Source organism: Trifolium pratense, linkage group LG6, assembly GCF_020283565.1.
Source record: "Trifolium pratense cultivar HEN17-A07 linkage group LG6, ARS_RC_1.1, whole genome shotgun sequence".
NCBI lineage: Eukaryota > Viridiplantae > Streptophyta > Magnoliopsida > Fabales > Fabaceae > Trifolium > Trifolium pratense.
The window spans coordinates 9725844-9750331 of record NC_060064.1 but is presented as its reverse complement, the minus strand read 5'-3'; the positions used below and the strand labels follow the sequence as shown (position 1 = coordinate 9750331).

Genomic DNA, 24488 nt, shown 5'->3' with positions numbered 1-24488 from the left:
TGACGACACGTCATCAAAATGAGTTGAGACAGTACCATGTAAGATTATATTTCTTGAGAGGGTGACGCCTATGAAATTGATATGAGAGAAAAACTCTCAAACATACTATAATATATAGATTTATTCAAAGATAGATATATGAAATGTCAATTTTATTTTATTTTTTTTACTTGGGTGTCTTTATTTTAAAACATTCATACATGACTCATATTAATACATGAACTTATGTTTTTTTTTTGCATCGGGGCCCATGTTATTTTTTATGTAATTTATGTTGGTTTACTTTTTAAATTTACACGGGACTTATTTTTATACTACGTAATTTATAGTGTAGTTTATATTTCTACTCATATATTAATATGATTGTCTATTTTTTTTATTTAAATTTCTATGTGGCCTATATTTCAACTTGTACATCAATACGGGGGCCTATTTTTTATTGTAATTTCTACGGAAACATATGTTTCTACTTATGCATTAGTACGAATGACTTTTTATTTTTTATTTATAATTTCTACATAAATCTTTATTTTTAATCTTATATTAATACGAACACCGATTTATTTTATAATTTTTACGGAATTATATTTTTAGTCATATAATAATAAGGAGACTATTTTTTATTATTTCAACTAGAACCTATATTTCTGCTTAAATATTAATAGGATACTGTTTTCTTTTTGTTATCTATATTGTAGTTTATTATGCTAAAAGTCTTTTTACGAAATCTCAAAATCTTTTCCATATATTCCTATCTCATAGAGAAATTATCTTTCATCAATCTATAAATGCATTTCTTCCCTTCAACCTTTATCATACCAAATTGGTTCAGTGGTGATTGACACTAAATTTGGTAGGGAGGACTACGATTCAATCTCCACAGCTGCATTTGAAAGAGAACTAAAACCACTTGTTGTCAAAACTCTTCCCGAACTCTGGATTAGTAGAGTCCTTTTCTTAAGAATCAATGCGTGAAAAAAATAAAAAATTATTATATCATAAGTTTTTGTAATTAATCAACCAGTTTAATTAATCATGCGGTAGGTCCTGTTTATTTTATTTCTTCCCTTCAACTCCAAACTCCAAACTTAAGCTTACTAATTCAGCATTAACAAAACCAAAACTCAGAACCAACCCAACAAACTCAGTGAAGAAGACGATGATAATGGCCAACACGGTGATGCTCATATTCACCGTTTTGGTATCTGCAATTTTTGTAGCAAAATCAGAGTACATAGATTACAACACAACACACAGAATCATCCCCAACAAAATAAACGTTCACTTGGTTCCTCATTCCCATGATGATGTTGGTTGGCTTAAAACCGTTGATCAGTACTACGTTGGATCCAACAACTCCATTCGGGTAATGTTTTTTCTATGTCTTTCTCTTTTTTTGCTGCAAATTCCATTGTAAAAATAAATGTTTATTTTTTTTTCCTTTTTTGTTTGTGGGTAGGGTGCATGTGTGCAGAACGTGCTTGATTCTGTGATATCTTCACTCTTGGAGGATCAAAATCGAAAATTTATCTATGTTGAAATGGTAATTCTAATACTAAAGTTTTGATTTTTTGCTTTTTCTTTTTTTAAAAAAGACATTTTTAAGGAGTGAGTTTAATTGGGATGCTGTTTTATTTTTTATAGGCATTTTTCCAGAGATGGTGGAGGCAGCAAAGTAAAGCTAAGAAACTTAAAGTCAAAGAACTTGTCAACTCGGGTCAGCTCGAATTCATGTAATCTAACTAACTGCTAGTTTGTATTACATCATTGCTTTTCAAGTTTATGTTTGTAGTTTAACATTACATTAGCTAATGAGTAATGATTGGACTTGGATTGTTAGCTGTCAGAATAGCGCAAACTCACCACAGTTAGTAAGTTAGAACCGTTCGCCCGAGCGCTCGTCATAATTACAAACCGTAGTCAAATCAACCAAAAATGCCACTAAAATTATTGATTTGGCCAAGGTTGTCAGAATCAGGATTTTGCTTTAAATCCAAAGAGGATAGTAAGATCGAAAAATCGTAAATCGCAATCAAAATCGAAGGATTCTACTCAATTAATTTTGTTGAATCGAAAAGGGAAATCAAGATCGCATAATCGAAAATCGCAACCAAAATCGATGGATTCAACTCATATATATATATATATATATATATATATATATATATATATATATATATATTACAAAGTGTAAAATCGGGATTGAAGTCGTAAAATCCATGGATTTTGCCTCAACTGGGCACGGATTTGGGGCTTGGGCGCAACCTGAGCCTACCTTGACCAGCATGATGCCTCCACCTATATATGTTTGATATGCCTTTTCAGATTTGTAGAAAGTGTCATTTTTTCCCTGTAGGACAAGGTTTTTGAAAGTGCTTAAAAGTGGACCTAGAGGACGAATTTTTTCCCAATTTTTCTATGCTCGTTAGGGACATTAAAACAAGCCTAAGCACGAACGCTTCCAAATTGCAGCGAGCGGAATCTATTTTTCAAACTAAAATTTGATTTGAAAAATAGAATCCGAACTATTCCCAAAGATCAAAAATGGAATTTTGGAGGGCTAAGAGCGACATGGAGATCTAAAGCGTAAAATTCCCATTTTACTCAGAAGAGTTATTCTTTTCGCCCTCCCCCAACTGTTCTCAAGCACCCCTTAAATGACCAAAATACCCCCTCGCTATCTAGAAAGCGAGCTGCCTTCCCCAACGTCGCGAGTGGCAATTTTTTTTTTACTCAACCCCAATGTCTGCACCCTTTCCGCCCCCTAGATCAAACAACCACTTAATTTGAAAAAAATCCCATTCGCTACCTAGGGTGCGAACGCGCCCTTCTCTCAGTTCGCTGTCTATGATGCGAACACACTTCCTATATAAGATGAGACGGTTCATATTTTAAGTTGGATAAACTGCGGTTTGGGATGTGAGCCGTCTGATTGTCATTTGATGTTTCTTATTTGCAACTTTGTGGTATTTTGGTGGCAGGAAATCCGTTTCCCTGATTAACGATTATACATGAATTATATGCAAGTTGGTGGCTTTTGAATTTGATTAAAATGTTGTTCTCCGTTTATTTTTGTTTTGGGTTTTGAAGAAATGGTGGTATGTGCATGCATGATGAGGCTACCCCGCATTACATTGACCTGATTGATCAGACCACTCTCGGGCATCAATTCATCAAAGACGAGTTTGGTAAGATTCCAAGAGTTGGTTGGCAGATTGATCCGTTTGGCCATTCTGCAGTTCAGGCTTACTTGCTTGGAGCTGAGGTATGATATGTTCTTGTTTGTTATTATGATTAAACTATGCCGGAAATGTATGCATACTAATTGTCAACATTTCAAACTTGAATGCACTAGATCTGATCACGTGTGAAAGCTATAATATTATTATAAGCGGAGTCATTTGCACAATTGTATTGAATTTGTGGTGTGTCATTATGAATTTCCAAATCCTGTGTGATTTTGTCTTTGCTGCAGCTAGGATTCGATTCACTCTTTTTTGCTAGAATTGATTACCAAGATAGAGCCAAGCGATTAAAGGAGAAAACTCTAGAGGTTGTTTGGCAAGGTTCCAGGTCTCTTGGCTCTTCTTCACAAGTAAGTTTCCTAATGATATTGTGTCCACTAAAAGAAAATACCCTTTTCTTCTTATTATATTCAGTTCTTTGTTGCATGAATCATTCCTGTGGTTAACTTCATTTCAGATTTTTACTGGGATATTTCCCAGGCATTATGATCCTCCAGATGGTTTCACTTTCGAGATAAATGATGTTTCCCAACCTATTCAGGTACGGTTCTTTTATTTTGCAAAAAGTTATTTGATGAATATAGTTAATACTCTATTTCCTCTTCTTCTAAATTCATGTAAAATTATATTGAAGGACGACATTCTACTGTTTGATTATAATGTTGAAGAAAGAGTCAACGACTTTGTATCTGCTGCCTTGGCTCAGGTGAGGTCTGGCTGACTATTGAACATCCATCTTTTGTTAGATCGTCTAATTTTATACTGACAGCTGTATTACACATCAGAGAAACAGGATGCAAGTGATATTCTATTAGTAAACTTGGAATGCTGTGGCATTTAACTGAGAATTTTTATATAAAAATACAAAACAAATACGTTTGGGAAATTTTACAAGATTAAATATTGTTTCTATACCAACTATTTATTTTGGTGTTGTTTAAGATGGAATATTTTTTATTTTTTTTTGTTTATGATGGAACATTAATATCTTATAGATGTTATGGACTACATTGTCGATTTGTTTGTAGGCTAATGTAACTAGGACGAATCACATAATGTGGGAAATGGGAACAGACTTCCGTTATCAATACGCTAATTCATGGTTTAGGCAGATGGATAAGTTTATTCACTATGTCAATCAGGTGCTTTGGTTTGGCTTATTGAATGAGTCTTTCTGGTATATCTCCTTTTGAGTTAAAACTCATGCTTTTTGTGCAATACTGGTATTCTCTCAGGATGGTCGAGTCAATGCATTGTATTCAACACCATCTATCTACACTGATGCAAAATATGCAGCTAATGAGCAGTGGCCACTTAAAACTGATGATTTCTTCCCGTGAGTTTTTCTTGGATATTTTAGGTCTAGATTTATGTTTCAGGTGAGAGGTAAGGTGGAAGAAGGGAAGGAAAACGGAATTTTTTGATTTAAATTAAGTAGAGGGATAATATAGTTGTTGTCTCTCCTACTTCATCTTTAACTCCCAGGCTAGAGAAAGAGATTTCCCTCCCGATAAACATCTAAAGAAGGATGATAGCGATAATAAAGCTATTTATAAGCCTTCACCTACTGGCCTAATCTTTCAGGGGAGTTATTTTTCGATAAAGAGGAAGTTAATCCTCGCATCTCTCACTTACCTTTCCGCCCCTTTACCTAAAAGCTGCTACACATAATTTATAGAGCTCAGTTTTGAATTGAAAACACAATTTTTCAGGTATGCTGATCATCCAAATGCATATTGGACCGGTTATTTTACAAGTAGGCCAGCTTTAAAGGGTTATGTGAGAGTGATGAGTGGTTACTATCAGGTATAATGTTCGACTCTTTTCCTTTATGAGGTAACTTCTTATTATCTGCTTCAGAGCTCTCATTGTTTGGGCAACATTTATTCCGTTTTTCTTGATATTTAGGCAGCAAGGCAATTGGAATCTTTTAAAGGGAGGAATGAGTCAGGACCAAATACTGATGCGTTAGCTGATGCTTTAGCGCTTGCTCAGCACCATGATGCTGTTAGTGGCACAGAAAGACAACATGTTGCTGCTGATTATGCAAAGCGGATCTCAATAGGCTATGCTGAGGTGCATTTTGATAATTTTCTGTTTAACTTCTGATTTCATTTATGTAAGCTGAAGTGGTCTGCAATTTCTTAATTCGCAGGCAGAAGGCTTGGTATCATCTGCACTTGCTTTATTGGTAAATCAAAGATCAAGTTCACATGTGATAAACTCGGCGACAGGCTTCCAGCAGGTGAACTCTAGTCACAGAATAAGTTTCTCTCTTTTTTTTTTTTTAATGAAGTGTGCTTTTCTGTTTCTTTTAGACGATTTCGCTTTATGACAGGCTATTGAGATCTATTATTAATCTTTCACTTCATTTTTCTTTACGAACTAAGGCTTGCTTAGCTACATGATATCAGAGTCCTTAAATCATATCGAGTTTGAGAAAACTGTGATATTATCCTAAATTTGTTATGTGATATCTTGGCAGTGCCCTCTTCTTAATATAAGCTATTGTCCTCCTTCAGAAGCTACCTTGGCTAACGGAAAAAGCTTGGTAGGGATAATATATTATCATTACATCATTTAACCATTCAAAAGTTGCATCACTCTAAAGTATGGTTAAGTATGAATCTTATTAAAATGTTTCTCTCAATTTCGGTGCTGTTTGTAGGTGATTGTTGTTTATAATCCTCTTGCTTGGAAGAGGGAGGAAGTAATTCGAATTCCTGTAGGTATTTTTAATGGTATTTTATTATATTTTTTATTGGGAATATACATGAAAAAATACATTCCATCATCACTTCAAAATCAATAATGAATGCCTTGTTCCAGTCACTTGGTTATCATTGTTCATTCTCTGATTGATTGGAATCTTCGAATCTTGAAAGGTACATATATTCATTGATAGTTGCCAGATATGTTCTTTCCAACTATTTGTTTGCACTGATGGAGCCAAAGATTATTGTGTGCATTAAATAGTTTTAGTGAGATGTTGAAGACGTAAAGATGATGATATAAACATAATAATTGCTCCAGGTTCTGAGATGACATAAATTGAGGGATCCATTGAAGTTAAGGATTTTAGACAAATGGGGGAGAGATATGATAAAAACTTTGAATATTATTAGTATTGATAATAATTGGATACTAGCTTAATATTGAATTGATACAAAACAATAAACACTAATCCATATTTATAAGAACACAAGACTCCTTATCCTAAATAAACAAGGAAATCATGAGAGGGAGATGGCCATTCGTATGCTTGAGTGCATGCAAAACAATAAGTTGCTTGATGATTTATCCATTCTAGATCTGAATGAATTTGATAAGATAATTTATCCATTCCAGATCTGAATGAATTTGATAAGATAAATGAGAAAAATCTGAAAGAGGTTGAGACCAAGATTGTTGAGCTCAATTTATCCATTTAATGTTGTCTTAAAGTTGCTATGGTGATTCTGAATCACCATAAAAATCAAAATCACCATAGCAACTTTAAGACAACATTAAATGGATAAATTGAGCTCAACAATCTTGTTCTCAACCTCTTTCAGATTTTTCTCAATTATTTTATCAAATTCATTCAGATCAGGAATGGATAAATTATCTTATCAAATTCATTCAGATCTGGAATGGATAAATCATCAGGCAACTTATTGTTTTGCATGCACTCAAGCATACGAATGGCCATCTCCTTCTCACGATCCGTAGTAACTTATATGTTTTGTTCTTCCCTCTTATCTCTTAAGTGTATGCACTAATGCATCCACACATTAGATATTGTATTGTGAAAAATTTATTTGATTAAGTTTTCAAGTCTTTATTTATGCTCTTACATGACCAACTTCAGAACATACTTGCCACAGGTTTCAACCAGAGAGGTTTCTGTCAAGGATTCTTCTGGGAAGGAAATTGAATCTCAGCTTCTGCCTCTATCTAATATTACTTTAAGCGTAAGAAAAAAATATGTCAAAGCATATATAGGAACAGCCCCTCCTGGGGAACTCAAATATTTGCTTGCATTTTCGGTATCTGTACCTCCCATTGGTTTCAGCACGTATATAGTATCAAAGCCTAAACAGACAGGTTAGTGATAATAAAGATTAATGCTCTCTGTTAATTTCCAAGATTAGAGCTGAATAAAGCAATAAGTCTGTACAAATAAAGGAAATAAGGTTATGAGTATGTACAAGATGTGAATAAGGGACTAATAATCAACAATAACTTTACACATTCTCTCTTCTACTCTCTGTATTGGTTACGTTGGACTGAAAGATTTTGCTTATTTACTCAAGCTTTTGTGACTTTTCAAATGATAAAGGTCATATTTCAACTATCTCAAAGGAGTTCAGATCAGAAGGAAGTACTAATAATAGCATAGAAGTCGGACAAGGGAATTTAAAGCTACTTTATTCTGCAGATGAAGGAAAGTTGACTCGTTATGTTAACAGCAGAAATCAAGTAAGTTTTCATTATCAATGTATTCGTTTTTCTAAAATTATGTTCCATGATCAGATTTTATCAGAATATGTGATGCTAACAATTTCAAATTTCTTGTCAATTTTGTTTTTTCAAATTTTAATTTGCATTAAGGCATAAAGTTAGTAATGCTGAAGCTTATTGTTTTGTTTTTGGTATGGTTGAAGGTTACATCATCAGTTGAACAATCATACGGTTTCTATTCTGGATACATTGGGGATGCTAAAGATTCTCAGGTAGTCATATGCACACAGAAAATTCATTGTCGAAGTATCTCTTGCTATAATCCAAATATAGTTTTTGATTGCAAACTTTGTTTTTTGATTAAGGCTTCCGGGGCATACGTCTTCCGTCCAAATGGCTCGTTTCCCATTAAATCTGATCAGCAGGTTACAGACTTCTCCTTTCAAAATTTCAACAGCTAATGATAATTTTAGTTTATGACTAATTCTATGTTTATTTCGCGCATTTATCTATGTTCAGGCATCATTAACTGTCCTGCGTGGTCCGATATTGGATGAAGTACATCAACAGCTCAATCCATGGGTATCTCAGGTAAGTTATGGTTCACTTAACCGTGAAATAGTGTTTTCCTTACTGATATAGCAATTTAGCATCACTCTCTTTTTCAGTGGCATCTTCTGGCCCCTCAAGTTTTAGTATAATTTGTTTTTCTTGTGATTTTCTTTTTCTATGGAACTTAAGAATGGAAATCTTGTTTTGCTTTCTTCTTGTACAGATTACGAGGATATATAAGGAAAAGGAGCATGTTGAAGTTGAGTTCACAGTAGGTTATCTTCCTTATCATCTGATTGGCAAAGCAACCGATAGTTTCGGTTATTATATATGGCTCAGAAATTTGACGATTTGCATCTTAATATAGATTGGGCCTATACCTGTGGATGATGGCATTGGGAAAGAAGTTATTACTCAATTTTCAACTACAGTGAAGACCAACAAGACATTCTACACAGATTCTAATGGACGTGACTTTATTAAAAGGGTGTGTTAAATTTATTTGCAGTCCATCTATTATGTACTATTACCGAGAGTTGTCTTAATCTCTAGTTCTGTTCTCTTCTTTTCTTAATGAATTTTCTACATCTATTGAAAAATAAAGTTTTTTATTTGCAGATTCGAGATTTCAGGACTGACTGGGATCTAGAAGTGCACCAACCCATCGCTGGAAACTATTATCCAGTATGTTTCATTTAAATAATGACTCACAATCCACAAAGTCTATTTCCTGTTTATATGTAGTCCTGCTGCAATCTTATGCATGTCTAAGGATTTTTGTTTTTGCTGAGCAAATGAATTTAATTCTCATGGAAAATTTATTCTTTTCATATTTGTTCTAATCACTGAGCTCACTTGTCATATAAATCAAGCTTTTGATATGTTTCAAATAAATATACCATTTTTGTGATTTGGTTCATTTGCCGTATTCTTCAAATGTATATTTAAAAAGCTTAAGGTTACCTATCATTCTTTCAGGTTAATTTAGGAATATATATGCAAGATAGCAGTACGGAACTCTCGGTCTTGGTGGACCGCTCAGTTGGGGGTTCCAGTTTGGTCGATGGTCAAATAGAGCTGATGCTCCACAGGTTGAATCAACTATTGGCTATATTTCTCATTCATCTCTCTGTTTTTTCTCTAGTTGCTATATTTCTCAACTATAGAAAGATAATGAATGAATAATCATAGACATTTCCTGGTTCTATAATTTGGTTTTTTATTGTTCTAGGAGGTTGCTACATGATGATGCAAGAGGTGTTGGAGAGACACTTAATGAAACCGTTTGCATTGCTGATAAATGTGAAGGCTTGACCGTTAAGTATATCTTGCAACAAATATTTTTGCCACTTCTTGCATAATGATTTGTGGTTATTTCCTCCTTATATGAGAAAATTTTGAAGATGTTTGGTGAAGGTTTCCTTTATTTATCTTCATCTTATCAGAGATATGGATGATGTTTATATGCGCAAGACTTATACATCTTTGTTTTATCGATCAAACAACATTTTCTTCCATATAGATCTTGACGTGGTTGCGACTTGCAACATAGATTAAGTTATTAAAAAATGATAAATTTTTGCTCACTAACTCGCTTCTTACTAGTACTTGTTTATCTGGTATTTCCAGATTCAAGGAAAACTGTACCTTAGAATTGACCGTAAAGGTGAAGGTGCTAAATGGCGTCGTACAGTTGGCCAGGAATTATATTCACCATTGCTGTTGGCCTTCACTGAGCAGGTAAGCTTAAGAAGGCTAAATTAAAAAACATGGGAGTTAAGCAGTTAAGCCCTTCATCATAATGCTTATAAAAAACCCCTTCATATTTGCCTTTTTCCACTTGCCTTGCAGGATGCGGATAATCGGTTGCATTTCCAACAACCAACATTTTCTGGCATAGATTCTTCCTACAGTTTACCAAACAACACGGCGCTTCTAACTCTCCAGGTATGCTAGGGAGTGACGTAGGGAGATTGTTTAAATTATTCCTTCACAATCAGAAAACTACACCGCATTGAACTGTAGAAATCTTCAACTGGTATTAGTTCTATGAAAATTAATATGACAGAGTTGGATATAACATACTGTCCAATACATAAAACACAATGCAGAAGAAAATAGAAGAATTGTGTTTTATGATTCCCTCCTAACATTTTACCTCATATTAGCTCTGATTTGTGTGTGTTGTTTTATTATGTTTTTATTTTTATTTTATTTTATTTTTTGCAGGAATTTGGAAATGGAAAAGTACTCTTAAGACTGGCTCACCTTTATGAGGTTGTAAATTGTTATAATTTCGCTGATTTACTAATAATCTTTGGTTCTCTATTAGAGTTAAATTTTCCATGCAAAATGCAAAATAATCTTCAAATGCTTGCCCATCTCATTGTGTAGGACTGCTCTCTTGCAGTCTTAACCATGATCCGAATGATTTTTGTGTGTTGCCGATTTTACTTGCATTTGACGTATGCCATATAATCACAAAAACAGACATGCGTGCATTATGGATGTAACTGTTAGAAATCAATGGTGATTACACTACCGGAAGATATCTTCCTGTAAGATGTACACTACCGGAATATATCTTCCGGTAAGAATTACACTACCAGAAGATATCTTCCGGTTTATAGGGGGGATACTAAGCAAATTTATTCAGGGGAGGGAAAAGAGCAATTACCGAAATCAATAATAGTTTTTCCATGCAACTGAAGAGTTAAGCTTACCCTTGCAAAGAAATTTTATAGTCTAGATACGAATGATTTATGAAATTCCCGCATGCATCAGACGAAGTATATATCAACTATCAAATCAGAAATAAAAAATCAAATATCATATATATTTTCTTGAATTAATGTATGTTCGGTATTTCTACATGAAAGGTTGGAGAGGACAAAGATTATTCGGTAACCGCAAATGTAGAGTTGAAAAAGCTTTTCCCTAACAAGAAGGTAAGAGTAATAACTAACTATTTTTCCAAGCTATTTTTGATACATGTATAGATTCCTTCTAACAACTCAACTTTTTTCAGATAAGTAAAGTGACAGAGATGAGTTTATCTGCTAATCAAGAAAAAGCTGATATGGAAAAGAAGAAATTAGTTTGGAAAGTTGAAGGAGGCTCCAATGAACAATCTAAGGTGGTGAGGGGGAGGACCTGTTGATCCTACAAAGCTTGTTGTTGAACTTGTTCCGATGGAGATTCGGACATTCTTTGTCGACTTTAATCCCCTCCAAACAGTTCATACAGCAGAAAGTCATGTAGCAATGTAACAAATCAATCAAAAGAGAAGCATGTATGTTTTGTTGTTGTAGTGTTGGAAATGATGTTTTTTCCATATTTGATTGTAAAAAAACAATAAGTTGTTTTTTTTTTTTTTTTAAAATATTTTCTTTTTTTTCTTTTTTTTTTTTTTATTTTTTTTTTTTTTTTTTTATTTTTTTTTTTTTTTAATTTTTTTTTTTTTTTTTTTTTAGTTTTTTTCTTTTTTTTTTTTTTTTTTAATTAAATTTTTTTTAATTTAAAGATCTAAAAGAATTTTTTTTTTTTTTTTTTTTTTTTTTTTTAAAAAAATTAATTAAATTTTCTTTTTTTTAACACATTCACAATAAAGAAAAAAAAGATTAAATTAATAATAATTGATGTGATTATTTTATTTTTCTTTAATTTTGTTAACTTTTATATATGTATCTAAATTTATGCATATATTATTTGTGCCTATGTAAAAATGCATATTTTTTGTAGGGTAAAAAAATAGCAATAGTTATGGAATCTAGCAAAAGGAACTAGTTTTATACATAGGGGAACATATTTTATTTTAAAACTTAAAATCCTTGCTGACTAAGCACTAATGTGTATCCTCCAATGTAATTTGTGTGTCAGCAAAAAGAAAAAGAAGTTCCACTTCCACTTATATTTTTTTTAAAAAAAAAATTGACATGGATCTACGGTCCGGGAATGGATTGTCTCCAATGGAGATTTCACTGGATTCTCTCCAGTTTCCATATTAAACCCTATTACCATTTTAATAATTAAAAATGCTTATTGTGAAAAAAAAATGAGTGGATGAGAATCCACATGACAAAAATGTCACACGAGGATACCCTCCCCTACAGTCCACTTGCAGATCCATTTAAAGCTAATTTTATTTTATTTATATGGACTATAGTCAACAGAAATTAACACTAGAAAAATTGAATTTGAGAGCTTAAGAAAAATACATTCTAAAGTCTCAAATCAACACTAATAGCTCAACCTAAGTGGATTACTTATATTTTTTGATAGTTCTAAATGTATTAAGGTTACACGTTTATGAGCAATTTTTCTATTAGTTACTTTAGTTATTAAATATTTTTTTTACTTTGTAGCAATTTTTTTACCTACTAATATAGTTTTTAAAATTATTTTTAAAAAATTTAAAATGTATTTACAATTTAAATATATTCAAGAATTATAATTACATCCTTTTTGTAAAAAAGAAAAAGAATTATAGGTGCGTTTGATTTGCTAAAAAAAAAGGAGTTGAACATGACAACTTTATTTAAAACTATTCGTGAGACTGGACAAACTGGAGGATTAGACAAAAACTAAAATTCTCGTTCCTTACTTAACTACGGTACAACTTTTTGTCCTCTGCACAACTTGTCTAAAATATCAAAATAACTTTTTGTCCATTAATCAATTCTATAAGACAAAATTTATTCAAAACCTTAATCTTATGTCTCGTACCGTGCTGTCTAATAATTATATTTTGAAGATCAAACATATCCATAATGTACATCATATCACATACTATTCAATTAATAAAATTGTGGTTTATCGTGTAACCAAAACAAATTGTGGTTTATCCTTTTGTTTTTCTTTTTAAAAAGTTAAAACTTAAAAAGCAATATCACTTGTATGATATAGTTCTTATCCGGTTATCTAAAAGTATTTTGTCATTTAAAAAGCTATCCAAAAGTATTTAAGTATTGAATTAACAAATATGCAAATGCTTAGTCAGAAAAAAAAATGCAAATGAAAAATGCTTTATAGTGATTACGTCAGAGACACAAAGATCATAGTATTTTTTTTTTTTGGTACATCTCTATTTTTTTTTTGGTACATAAGATCATAGTATTTTAATATCTACTTTAACTACCGAAAATGATATGTCAAAAAAAAAAAAAAAAAAAAAAAAAAAAAAACTACCGAAAAGGAGATTTCCATTGATTTTAATTTTTGGGACCCTTGATTTTTTAATTTTTATAGTACATTGGAAGTGAAGTCATGTTTACTTATCATTTATTTAAGTGTGTTAGATAAGATAAGATTTTACATATCATTAATAATTTATTTACTGATCGGATTATATAATTCATCTCGATAAAAAAAATTACATAATTCATAATTAATGGTAAATTTGAGTTTTGAAAATGTTCAATTTTATAGAATATCAACCTCAAAAAGATATCTGATAATAATTTGGTTTATATAATTTTAGTTATACAATTATAATATTTTTTGTCGTTATAAGTTTTTTATTTTAATTCCATTTTATTTCAGCCGGTAACTAAAAATTTCATTTTAAAGATAAATACGTAGAGTGTTCAAGATTTGAACTTCAACTATTGCATAATATATGCGACGTCCTACCAACTGAAATAAGCTTACAAAGATATCGCTACCATCATCTTATTGAATCATATAACTTGATTATATTAGACCACATACATATTTTTTTTTTATCAAAAGGTGGAAGCAAAGAGCTAACCACCACACAAAATATTATAAAATAAAAGAAGCAAGTACAAATGGAGGGGACCAAACCAAAACTCCATTAAGAAAAGCATAGTCTAAAACTAGGCATTCCTAGTTTATTACTAGACATACAATCACTGATGAACAAAGGTGCAATGTTCCAAGAGATGAAGGATGATAAAGTCAAACCATGATTAGCAATGAGGTCTGCAACTTTGTTGCCCTCCCTATAAATGTGAGTAACAAAAAAATTCATATGATTGGTCATAAACAAAACATTCTGCCATCTGTTTCTTAGAGGCCAAGCAACCAGTTTGGTTGGATTGTTGAAAGCTGCAACTACAAGAGAGGAATCTGTTTCCAACCAAATATTTAACCAATTCTTTTCATAGGCAATTTCAATTGCCCTCATTGCTCCACAAAGTTCTGCAAAGTATGAAGATGCAACTCCTAAAGGTTCAGTAAAAACATAAACAAAATCAGCATTATGATCTCTAAAAACCCCCCACAAGAAGCATTGTCGGGGTTTCCACTAGATGCTCCATCTATATTACATTTGATCCAGTTCAAAAGAGGTGGCTGCCAAATGATTTCTCTAAGGACATGAGTTTTAGGGACGTGGATTGTTATTCTAAACATTTTCAAAAAAGTAAAGTCTCTGATAGAATTTGAAGAAGATTTAGAGGTGTTATTTTCGGTTAGAGCAGTGCTAGCTATGATCAAGGATATGGCAGACCTCCAAGGTATGAATTTATTGTTGAATCAGCTTGATTTCTAACAAACCATAATGTATTGATTAGACCACATATATTGTTAAACTAAAAATAACAGATTTTCAATTTAGAATTTATAAAGATTAAATTAAAAAAAAAAGACTTAGATGAACGAAATCGTTATAATTGCTGGCACTAAAATTAAATTTAAATGCTCCATTTATTCATTTTTATGGTGAATTTTTTAACTAGTAGACTAGTTGATAAATAAAAAAAAATTAAATATAATATAATAAGATGACTATTTTTTCCCAAAAATAATTTATTTTTATAAAATAAAATAAAATAAAGAAACTCACTGATAAATCACAGTTAAGCTTTGTAAACACATGGAAGTGATTATGGTGAGCTTATTGCATCATCACAGTGCATGATCACCAAGTGGAAGTTCCCTTTTTTAATTTTGCAACATAAATTAACAAAAAGAGTCTATTTTTAGCATCTGAAACGTTTTTCCGCTTCTGGGTTGTGAAGAAGCCACTTAACTCGTCATTTTTCAGCACCCAAATGGAGAAAAAATTGATCTTTTTGTTGACCCTTTTGGGAGTACTCTTCTATGGAGGAGAATCTAAGTTTATAGTGTATAATACCTCACAGGGTATAGTCTCTGAGAAGCTCAATGTTCATCTGGTTGCTCATACTCATGATGATGTTGGATGGTTGAAAACTGTTGATCAGTACTATGTTGGTTCTAACAATTCTATTCAGGTTTTATTCACTTTCTTTTCTATTTTGTTATTGAATTATAAAAATATGATAATTAGAAGAGAAAATGATAGTTTAGGGACTAATTTGATAGATTAAAAATAGTTTAGAGACTATTTATTTTTATGTAATTTTATAGTTGTGGGACTGAATAGGAGAGAGTGATAGTTTAGCGATTAAATTGAAGGTTTATTCGAATAATATATGTGTTGATTGGAAATTTATGGAGTTGTGTTATGTTGCAATGTGTAGGGGGCTTGTGTGCAAAATGTGTTGGATTCTATGGTGCATGCTCTATTGGCTGATAAGAACAGGAAATTTATCTATGTGGAGATGGTAAGTTAACTTCTTTTTTTTAACTACTTTATGTATTGCATTGTTCTTTTGACAATCTTTATTGGATCGAAGTGTTACTAATTGTGTGCATAGAAGAAATTATGTAACTGAAAAAGTTGGTCTTTTTTCGGTGTCTAATGTAGTGATGTTACAAGATTCAATTTTCTTTCCATGCCCCTTTCCCTAAGGGGGAGTGTTGATTGTAAAGTACTCCCTCCGGTCTCATATATAAGCAAAGATTCCTTTTTCAGATTCATTGAATAATTGCTGTATCTGGTCCATAATTATTCAATGAATCTGAAAAGGGAATATTTGCTTATATATGAGACCGGAGAGTATTTCTTAACACACTTTCATAGTCACCATAGATATTTTGGACTAATTGAGTTAATCCCAAAATTCAGGGATCGATGTACTTCTTTTCTCTATATATATTTGTACGATTCTTAGTAAATACTACTATATATATTTAGATTCAGTTCTTAGTAAATACTTCTTCTCAAATAGCAGAGGTAACCATGTGTCCATTTTACATGTGAACCGAATGCAGGCCTTTTTTCAGCGATGGTGGAATGATCAAAGTGAAGCTGTTCAGAATATAGTTAAGCAGCTTGTTAGTTCGGGTCAACTAGAGTTCATGTAAATGACATTTCCAAAAAAGATTTCATTATGATTAGAAAAAAGTCATCATTAATGTTTCTGAGAATTATATTTTTTTCTTGTTTAATATTCAGGTATTAATGTTATTTCTTTCATTATTTTTTCCACGTCACAGAAATGGAGCCATGTGTATGCATGACGAGGCAGTAACTCATTATATAGACATGATTGATCAGACCACACTTGGACATCGATTTCTTAAAGAGGAATTTGATGTGACTCCCAGAATCGGTTGGCAAATTGATCCCTTTGGACATTCTGCTGTACAGGCTTACTTATTGGGAGCCGAAGTATGCCATAAATCTTCAACCATAGAATCTTGTGGTTAACATATTTGGAAAAAGAAATGACCATTGAAGTACTATTTTCTATATGGACTATCGATGCAGGTTGGCTTTGATTCACTTTTCTTTGGTAGGATCGATTACCAGGATAGAGATAAACGGAAAAAGGATAAGAGTCTTGAGGTTATCTGGCAGGGTAGCAAGAGCCTTGGCTCATCTGCTCAGGTGACGATCAAGAATTCTTATTTTTTATCTCATATAAAATTTGTATCATTGCCTTTGTTTTTCATCGTGATTGGTGTCTCTTAAACTAAAAGTTTTTTATTTTAATTTTAATTTTCTTGTGTGTGCTTGTTGCCTTTGTGTTCTTCCAGATCTTTGCTGGTGCATTCCCCGAGAACTATGAACCTCCTTCTGGATTTTACTTTGAAGTTAATGATGATTCACAAATAGTTCAAGTAAGTTATATAAACTTGTTAATTTTGCTATGACATGATTATTATTTTTGTTTTCTGGTGCTAAATGTTGACCACTTCTTGCTGAAGGATAACTTGGATTTGTTTGATTACAATGTTCAAGATAGAGTGAATGACTTCGTTGCTGCTGCATTATCACAAGTAAGTTGAGCATGTCTTCAAACTGCTGAAGAATATATATGCTGCTCCCACCTTCCCCCCATTTCCTGCTATAGTATATTCAATACAAAAAATTGTGAAAATGTTATAGACTATTTTCAGTAAAGTCTATTGTAAAAGCTTAAAATATTTTGACTAATGGCTTAAACTGATCATTGAGAAAAAATAGGGAGATCTATTTGGTCTATGCGTAATAAAACATATCAATTTGGTTCTAAATAATTACTAATCTGGCCAAAATAATTCTTGATGATGACTAAAAGGCCCCTAAGAATAATCTTAAGAAAGACTAATGTAGCCAAATTTGACATTTTTGATAATAATACTGGTACATTTTATTTATTAGTATTTTTTTTAATAAAGATCAGTTTTTGATAATATTATAACCATTTCCTTGCCCCCACCAAATAAAAATAATGGTTTTGCCACTGCTTATTAGTTCAAGTTTGAGAAATTTTGGTTATGATATGGTATTAGACGTATCTTTTTAAACTTTGCAAGTGACAATTTACCTCAACCACAATTAAATGGTTCTAGCTTGGAGCTTGAGCAAAAGCTATAATTATACTATTTGAATTTGATGTTGAAGGAGCTTTAACAACTATGCATGACCTCATCTATATTGTTACCTCATATTGTTTTATTTTCAGGCAAACATAACTCGAACAAATCACATAATGTGGACAATGGGAACTGATTTTAAGTATCAATATGCACATACATGGTACCGGCAGTTGGACAAGCTTATTCATTATGTGAACAAGGTAAAAGACAAACTGTAATACTTAACAAAAAAGAATTCATTTGATTGTACTTTGACTCGTGATTTTGGATGGAAAACTTAGGATGGACGTGTCAATGCTCTGTACTCTACGCCATCCATATATACTGACGCAAAATATGCTGCAAATGAGTCATGGCCAATAAAGACTGATGATTTCTTCCCGTGAGTTTAATATGTAACTGTTGCATAATCTGTTTGTGTATTTCTCGATTTTCCTTTTCCGTTTCCGTGTATGATGTTTCTCTCTCATTTGCATGAAAAAAATCCAGTTATTCAGATCGTGCAAATGGTTTCTGGACAGGATACTTTACCAGCAGGCCAGCTTTGAAACGCTATGTCAGATTATTGAGTGGCTATTATTTGGTATGACTTGTATATTTCTAGTTTATTTATATAAGGTAATTAAAGTCTTCTGGTTTTTGGATATTTATTTTATACCGAAAAATTATCAGGCTGCAAGACAACTAGAATATTTTAGAGGGCGAAAGAGTTCAGGGCCAAATACAGATTCATTAGCGGATGCTTTAGCAATTGCTCAACACCACGATGCAGTCACTGGCACAGAAAAGCAGCACGTGGCCAATGATTATGCTAAACGATTGGCAATAGGCTACAAGGAGGTGCAGTTTCAGTTTATCCATATTCAAGTAATTGCGTATATCCATTTGTTGGTATTTCATGCAATGATATTGCCTTTGTGCAGGCAGAGGAACTTGTTTCATCATCACTGGCTTCCTTGGTTGAATCAACATTGCCTACTAGAAGTCAGAATCCAGTTACAAAGTTTCAACAAGTAAAAATTTGATTCTTTTCTGAACTCTGAATGTCTTAATAATATCTTGATATTATCTTAGTATCATAGATTAATTCTTAAGATCAGCTTCCACATTTCTCACTATTCTATAATATAATAGTTACAAGGTGTAGAGGTTTTTGACATTCACAATCTGCTTTTCCTCCCTCGTTTTCATTTACTTTCCAGTGTCCGCTTTTGAACATAACATATTGTCCTGCAACAGAAGTTGAACTGGTTCAAGGAAAGAGTTTGGTAAGAAAAGATTTCTGTCACCATATATTTTGATCTCTTTATCTAAGCATTTTGGTATATATTTAGTTTTTTAATTACATATTCTCACAGCTCTTTCCATGTTTAGGTTATTGTGGTTTATAACTCTCTTGGTTGGAAAAGGAATGAAGTGATTCGAGTTCCTGTGAGTGATATCATTCTAGTATTTCTTGGTTGTCATAATTTGCATAAATAGCCGTGCTTCAAGCATGTGAAACTTATATTTGTAGCTACAAACATTTGCAGGTTATTGATGGCGATGTTACAGTTCATGACTCTAACGGTGTAGAAATAGAATCTCAAATTTTACCTCTGGCTGAGGTATTTGTAAACTTAAGAAACTACTATGTCAAAGCTTATTTGGGTCAAAATCCAACCAAGACACCCAAGTATTGGCTTGCATTTACAGTTTCTGTACCACCATTTGGTTTTAGCACCTACACTGTCTCGACTGCCAAAAAAACAGGTACAAATATAGGTTGCTTTATTATTCATCATACACATGTTTATCTGCTTTCCTTGTTCACAACATGAACATTGTGATAAATGCTTTCTGCTTGTTTTCAGGTTCCACCAGATCATCAGTATATACGCATCAAAGTCATGAAAAGTCTTCAATCGGTCAAGGAAGTTTAAAGCTTACATTTTCTACAGATCAAGAAAAACATACCAGTTATGTTAATGCAAGAAACATGGTGTGTGATGCTTCACTATGAATCATATGATTCCATTTTAGATACTTTGCATGATATTCTTTGTCAGTTTCCCGTCTTACGATGTTGGATAGAAAATTAAAATTTGATTAACACTCTTATTTTTGACATGGAAGGTTGAGGAACAAGTTGAACTGAGTTACCTTTACTATTCAGGATATAACGGAACTGATCAAAAAGATCCACAGGTGGAAATTCTTACTACAGATACCAATATATTTTTACATCTCCATTCCAGGCATCTTACTTTGAATTTAAATTTGTCGTTAATTTTTGTCACAGAATGCCGGGGCCTATATCTTCCGTCCAAACGGTACATATCATATAAACCATGAAAGACAGGTCTGAAATGCTTTCTCAAATATAATATTCTTACAAAGAAATTCCAATTACAACGTTCACTTAAAAATGAAATGATTGGATTTTTAGGCTCCAGTGACTGTTCTGCATGGACCAATAATAGACGAAGTGCATCAACAAATCAATCCATGGATATATCAGGTGCTTTACTTGTTTTAGCTACAAGACTTTCATCTTTAACAGCATCTCATTTACAAACTTCTTTTCGATTTTGCAACAAATTACCATTGCACGATGAATTGAAAAATACGTAATGCAGATTACTAGACAGCATAAAGGAAAGGAACACGTTGAAGTAGAGTTTATTGTAAGTTTTCCAAATTATTCCTTTTATATATTTACATTTGTGTCATTTCATAGTCATTATATGAGAGCTGTCTATGACTGTTTGATGTTTCTTCATCGGGCTGCTTGTATTCATTGCCATGCAATAAACATGAGATATATTTTATGGATTATATATACCGAATGTTGAATCATTTGAACTAATAGTATTTGTCCATATTAGGTTGGTCCTATACCTATTGAAGATGGAGTTGGTAAAGAAGTTGCCACTCGGATTTCAACTACTATGGAAACCAATAAAACTTTCTACACAGATTCTAATGGGCGTGATTTTATCAAAAGGGTAAGCAGCGTAGATTAAATTCATTGAAATAGTGCATTTAATTATTTTAAATCATCTATAATTTCTGACACTAGATACTACCTTGCACTGTGAGTCATTATTAATATTATCATAAATTTCTTATTGGCAAATAAAAGTATCTACAAATTTCAAGGTTTTCATTTTCTTCTGCTTTAGACATAACCTTGTGGATTTCGTCTCTTTGCAGGTACGTGACTACAGAACAGACTGGAACCTGGAAGTGTATCAGCCCGTTGCCGGAAATTATTACCCAGTATGTGAACTTTTATAGAACATTTCAGTTAAATTCATCAGTAGTATTCAAGATCTAGTTTCACTCTTTTCTTGGAGAATGGTTTTTGCTGAAATTGTCATGCCTACAAACTGTTGGTTGTTCTCATATGATAAAATATGCAACTTTCTAATAGCGGATTATCTTATTTTCTTGAGCTCTTTTCTTCTAAACAACCAGTTATATACATTCTTTAGGTTCACAATATAATTTATTTTGTCTTTTCAGATTAATCTCGGGATATACATAATGGATAATAAGACAGAATTCTCAGTTTTGGTGGATAGAGCTATTGGAGGATCCAGCTTACAAGATGGACAAATCGAGTTGATGCTCCACAGGTACATTTTCTTCTTCATGATGTGCTCTAAATAGATTGCAAATTAAGTTATCAAACATACTAAAACTTACAGTTGATTTAATCTCATATTAGCTTAACACTGCCTTTCTTGAAAATGTAGCCCTTTTGGCATTTATGGTGAACTGTTTAAGGATAAAAAAATTGGTGTAATATATCCTTAGATTTTCTTTACTACTGAGTTTTATTTGAAAAGCAGTGTTATTTAATTATTGATATATATAAAGGAATATGTAATTAGTTAAGGTATTTTTCATAATTTTTATTCATATTAATCATGTATAAAAAAGGCAACTCGGTGCTTTAAAGCTTTGGAAAGTTAACCAAATTTCTCCTTTTTTTGTCACCGTGACAATAGGAGATTGCTGCTTGATGATTCGAGAGGTGTAGCAGAGGCCCTAAATGAAACAGACTGTGTTGCTGACAATTGCAGGGGTCTAACTGTAAGAATTTCTCACCGACTTTAAAAACCAAATAGAGGTTATCATTGTTTTTCCTAGAAATTTCATATGTATATGTGGTTATAAATTGTTTCTTGGTCAACTTCATATTACTATCCAATTGGTTAACAATTATGCATGGAAAATATTATTACTTATTTTGGAAGTTTGGAATCTATAACTTGCTGCTTATTTTGCAGGTTCAAGGTAAATATTATTATAGAATAGATCCTTTGGGTGAAGGAGCTAAATGGCGACGTACTTTTGGCCAGGAAATATATTCTCCACTTTTGTTAGCCTTTTCTGAAAAGGTAAAATTCAACACTGGAAAATAAATAGTAGTATTGGAAGTACATGCATGAATTCTGATATATTTACATCGACATCATGTGTGTCACTCACTAAAAGAACAATTTCATTTTGTAGGATGATAAAGAAGACTGGATGAATACCCGTGTAACAACATTTTCAGGATTTGACTCTTCTTACACATTACCAGAAAACATCGTTATTATAACATTACAGGTATTGATATCTCTTACCCTTGCTTAAATATTTGTTTTTGGCCAACATGTAACGATTATTACATGGACAAGACGGTGATGGCATCAAGCATTGCTTTATTTTTGCACACGTGGAAGTGCAATTCTATTTAGCTTGTAACTACGTTTTGGACTTTTTTCAGGAACTTGATGATGGGACAGTTCTCCTTCGATTAGCGCATTTATATGAGGTCTTCATTTTAGTTCTTATTTAGAAGTTCAAATGTGTGCTTTGCTTTGACTTAGTATTAGCTCACGGAGTTCCAACATTGTTGATGAGTTGTGTATTTGCTTTTTGTTTATTTTTCCTCCCTCACTCTCTTGGACAATCAAATTTATGCGCAGATTGAAGAAGACAAGGATCTCTCCGTAATTACAAGCGTGGAGTTGAAAAAGCTCTTCCCAGGAAAGAAGGTAAACAAGGATATTTTTCACAAAAGGATGAAAACTTTCGTAAATGCACTTCTGGTCCCCTATTTTCCCTGATTTAAGATTTTAGTCCTCCATTTCTAAATCCAAAAATATGGTCCCAGTTTTAAAAATTTTAAAACATTTCCCCCCACTAAATTTGAGGCTTAGTTTTGCTGACGTGTCAAGTTAAACAATGAACTAGCAAATACGGGGAATTAAAACCGTGAATCAGTGAAAATAGATGGTTAGTCTTTGCCCACCATAAATTGATCAAAATCCCCCCACCCCACTCCATCCCCCACGTGTCCCCCCTATCTACCAGCAGATATCTCTTGGTAGTGCAAATCTTACCGGGAAATATCTTCCAGTAATGTAAATTTTACCAGTAGATATCTTTCGGTAGTGTGTTTTCCAGTGTGAGCAATTCAGGGGGGCACTGAGCAACCATCGTACCAAAAGTACATTTTACCAAACCTTTTTCAAAATTTGTTATCTCATTTTCTGACTAAAGTGTGCTTTTCCTTGGTATTAGATCAAAGAAGTGAAAGAGAAGAACTTATCTGCAAATCAAGAAAGGATAGAGATGGAGAAGAAAAGACTTGTTTGGAAAGTAGAAGGGTCATCAGGAAATGAAGGTGTTTCAAGAGGAGGTCCAGTTGATCCCAAAGAGCTAACTGTGGAACTTGCTCCAATGCAAATCCGCACTTTTATCATTTACTTTGATCATAGTAGCCATCTTTTTGATGCATTGTAGAGTAAAATCACTTGTTGAATTAAGTACTTACTTTATAACAAGCACATTGTAGAGTAAAATCACTTGTCGAATTTTGTACAAGGTGGATCTTGAAATTGAGAGATTATCGGCTTATTTGCCTAGATGGTGGAAGGATGTGTCTGCCCTCGATTCCGTAGTTAACTTAAAAAAGTGGCTTTTTGAAATCGGCTCATTTGAATTGTTTAGAATTTCAAATCCTTTAAAATTCGATTGTTTCTGGTGCCAATTTGGATGAGTTAATTTAGCTTCTTTTTTTTTTTTAAAAAAAAAATCCTCTAAATTTTCTAATTACTCTATCTAATCACACTTTTACTTTTTTATGTCATTTTCTCTCTTGTTTTAGTTCCCATTACACAAAAAGGATATCCGGTTTACAAAAAAACAAAAAAAAAATATCCACTCATATTATTTTCTTAATATCAAATTATACTCCACCAACCTACCTGGAGATAAACCTATAAAGCTGTTACAAGTAGAAAGAAAATTTAATTTTTATAAACTCTCAAGTCAATTAAGAATTAGATGTGGATTTTTCATTTCTTTTATCAAGGATCGTGTTATTACTTCTTCTAGTTCTTTGGCCTCAAGGGATATTTCAAAAATATAATAGTAACATTGATATAAAACAATGACTTTCTATCTTTTTATTTAATTTTTTTATAATAATTAATTTCTATCTTTTGGTTTTTCTTCATCGAAAATACTGATTTTTTTTTTTGATTAAAACAATACTGATATTATTACATTGTA

At 32.4% G+C, this 24488-nt stretch overlaps 2 protein-coding genes across 2 annotated transcripts; both read left to right on the top strand.

The window, feature by feature from the left end:
* Nucleotides 1–1042: 1042 nt before the first annotated feature.
* On the top strand, nucleotides 1043–11600 carry LOC123888179 (alpha-mannosidase At3g26720-like). The gene is given in 30 exon segments (XM_045937139.1): nucleotides 1043–1366; nucleotides 1460–1543; nucleotides 1645–1733; nucleotides 3091–3265; nucleotides 3476–3595; nucleotides 3703–3786; nucleotides 3880–3951; nucleotides 4274–4387; nucleotides 4481–4581; nucleotides 4958–5051; nucleotides 5154–5321; nucleotides 5401–5490; nucleotides 5731–5796; nucleotides 5914–5970; nucleotides 7112–7331; nucleotides 7567–7706; nucleotides 7892–7960; nucleotides 8054–8113; nucleotides 8208–8279; nucleotides 8464–8511; nucleotides 8608–8727; nucleotides 8859–8924; nucleotides 9219–9331; nucleotides 9472–9556; nucleotides 9870–9980; nucleotides 10092–10187; nucleotides 10470–10517; nucleotides 11120–11188; nucleotides 11269–11385; nucleotides 11387–11600. Coding segments are annotated over 30 exon segments (3078 nt in total). The 5' UTR covers nucleotides 1043–1159; the 3' UTR covers nucleotides 11510–11600.
* A 3414-nt stretch (nucleotides 11601–15014) lies between these two features.
* LOC123888177 (probable alpha-mannosidase At5g13980) lies at nucleotides 15015–23849 on the top strand. Its single transcript, XM_045937138.1, has 29 exons — nucleotides 15015–15457; nucleotides 15707–15790; nucleotides 16341–16429; nucleotides 16566–16740; nucleotides 16840–16959; nucleotides 17109–17192; nucleotides 17280–17351; nucleotides 18020–18133; nucleotides 18215–18315; nucleotides 18423–18516; nucleotides 18606–18773; nucleotides 18857–18946; nucleotides 19136–19201; nucleotides 19308–19364; nucleotides 19466–19685; nucleotides 19787–19914; nucleotides 20049–20120; nucleotides 20215–20274; nucleotides 20362–20433; nucleotides 20552–20599; nucleotides 20801–20920; nucleotides 21129–21194; nucleotides 21441–21553; nucleotides 21929–22013; nucleotides 22211–22321; nucleotides 22437–22535; nucleotides 22696–22743; nucleotides 22898–22966; nucleotides 23496–23849. The coding sequence occupies exons 1-29, from the start codon at nucleotides 15257–15259 to the stop codon at nucleotides 23715–23717; spliced, it is 3048 nt and encodes a 1015-aa protein (XP_045793094.1). The 5' UTR covers nucleotides 15015–15256; the 3' UTR covers nucleotides 23718–23849.
* The last annotated feature ends 639 nt before the right edge of the window (nucleotides 23850–24488 follow it).

What these genes read in the sequence shown, in the direction of transcription:
- LOC123888177 (XM_045937138.1), top strand. Translation starts at nt 15,257, where the DNA reads ATGGAGAAAAAATTGATCTTTTTGTTGACCCTTTTGGGAGTACTCTTC. An exon ending in ATGATTCACAAATAGTTCAA is followed by an intron (nt 17,193 to 17,279) that starts GTAAGTTATATA and finishes TTCTTGCTGAAG; the next exon opens with GATAACTTGGATTTGTTTGA. An exon ending in TCGTTATTATAACATTACAG is followed by an intron (nt 22,536 to 22,695) that starts GTATTGATATCT and finishes GACTTTTTTCAG; the next exon opens with GAACTTGATGATGGGACAGT.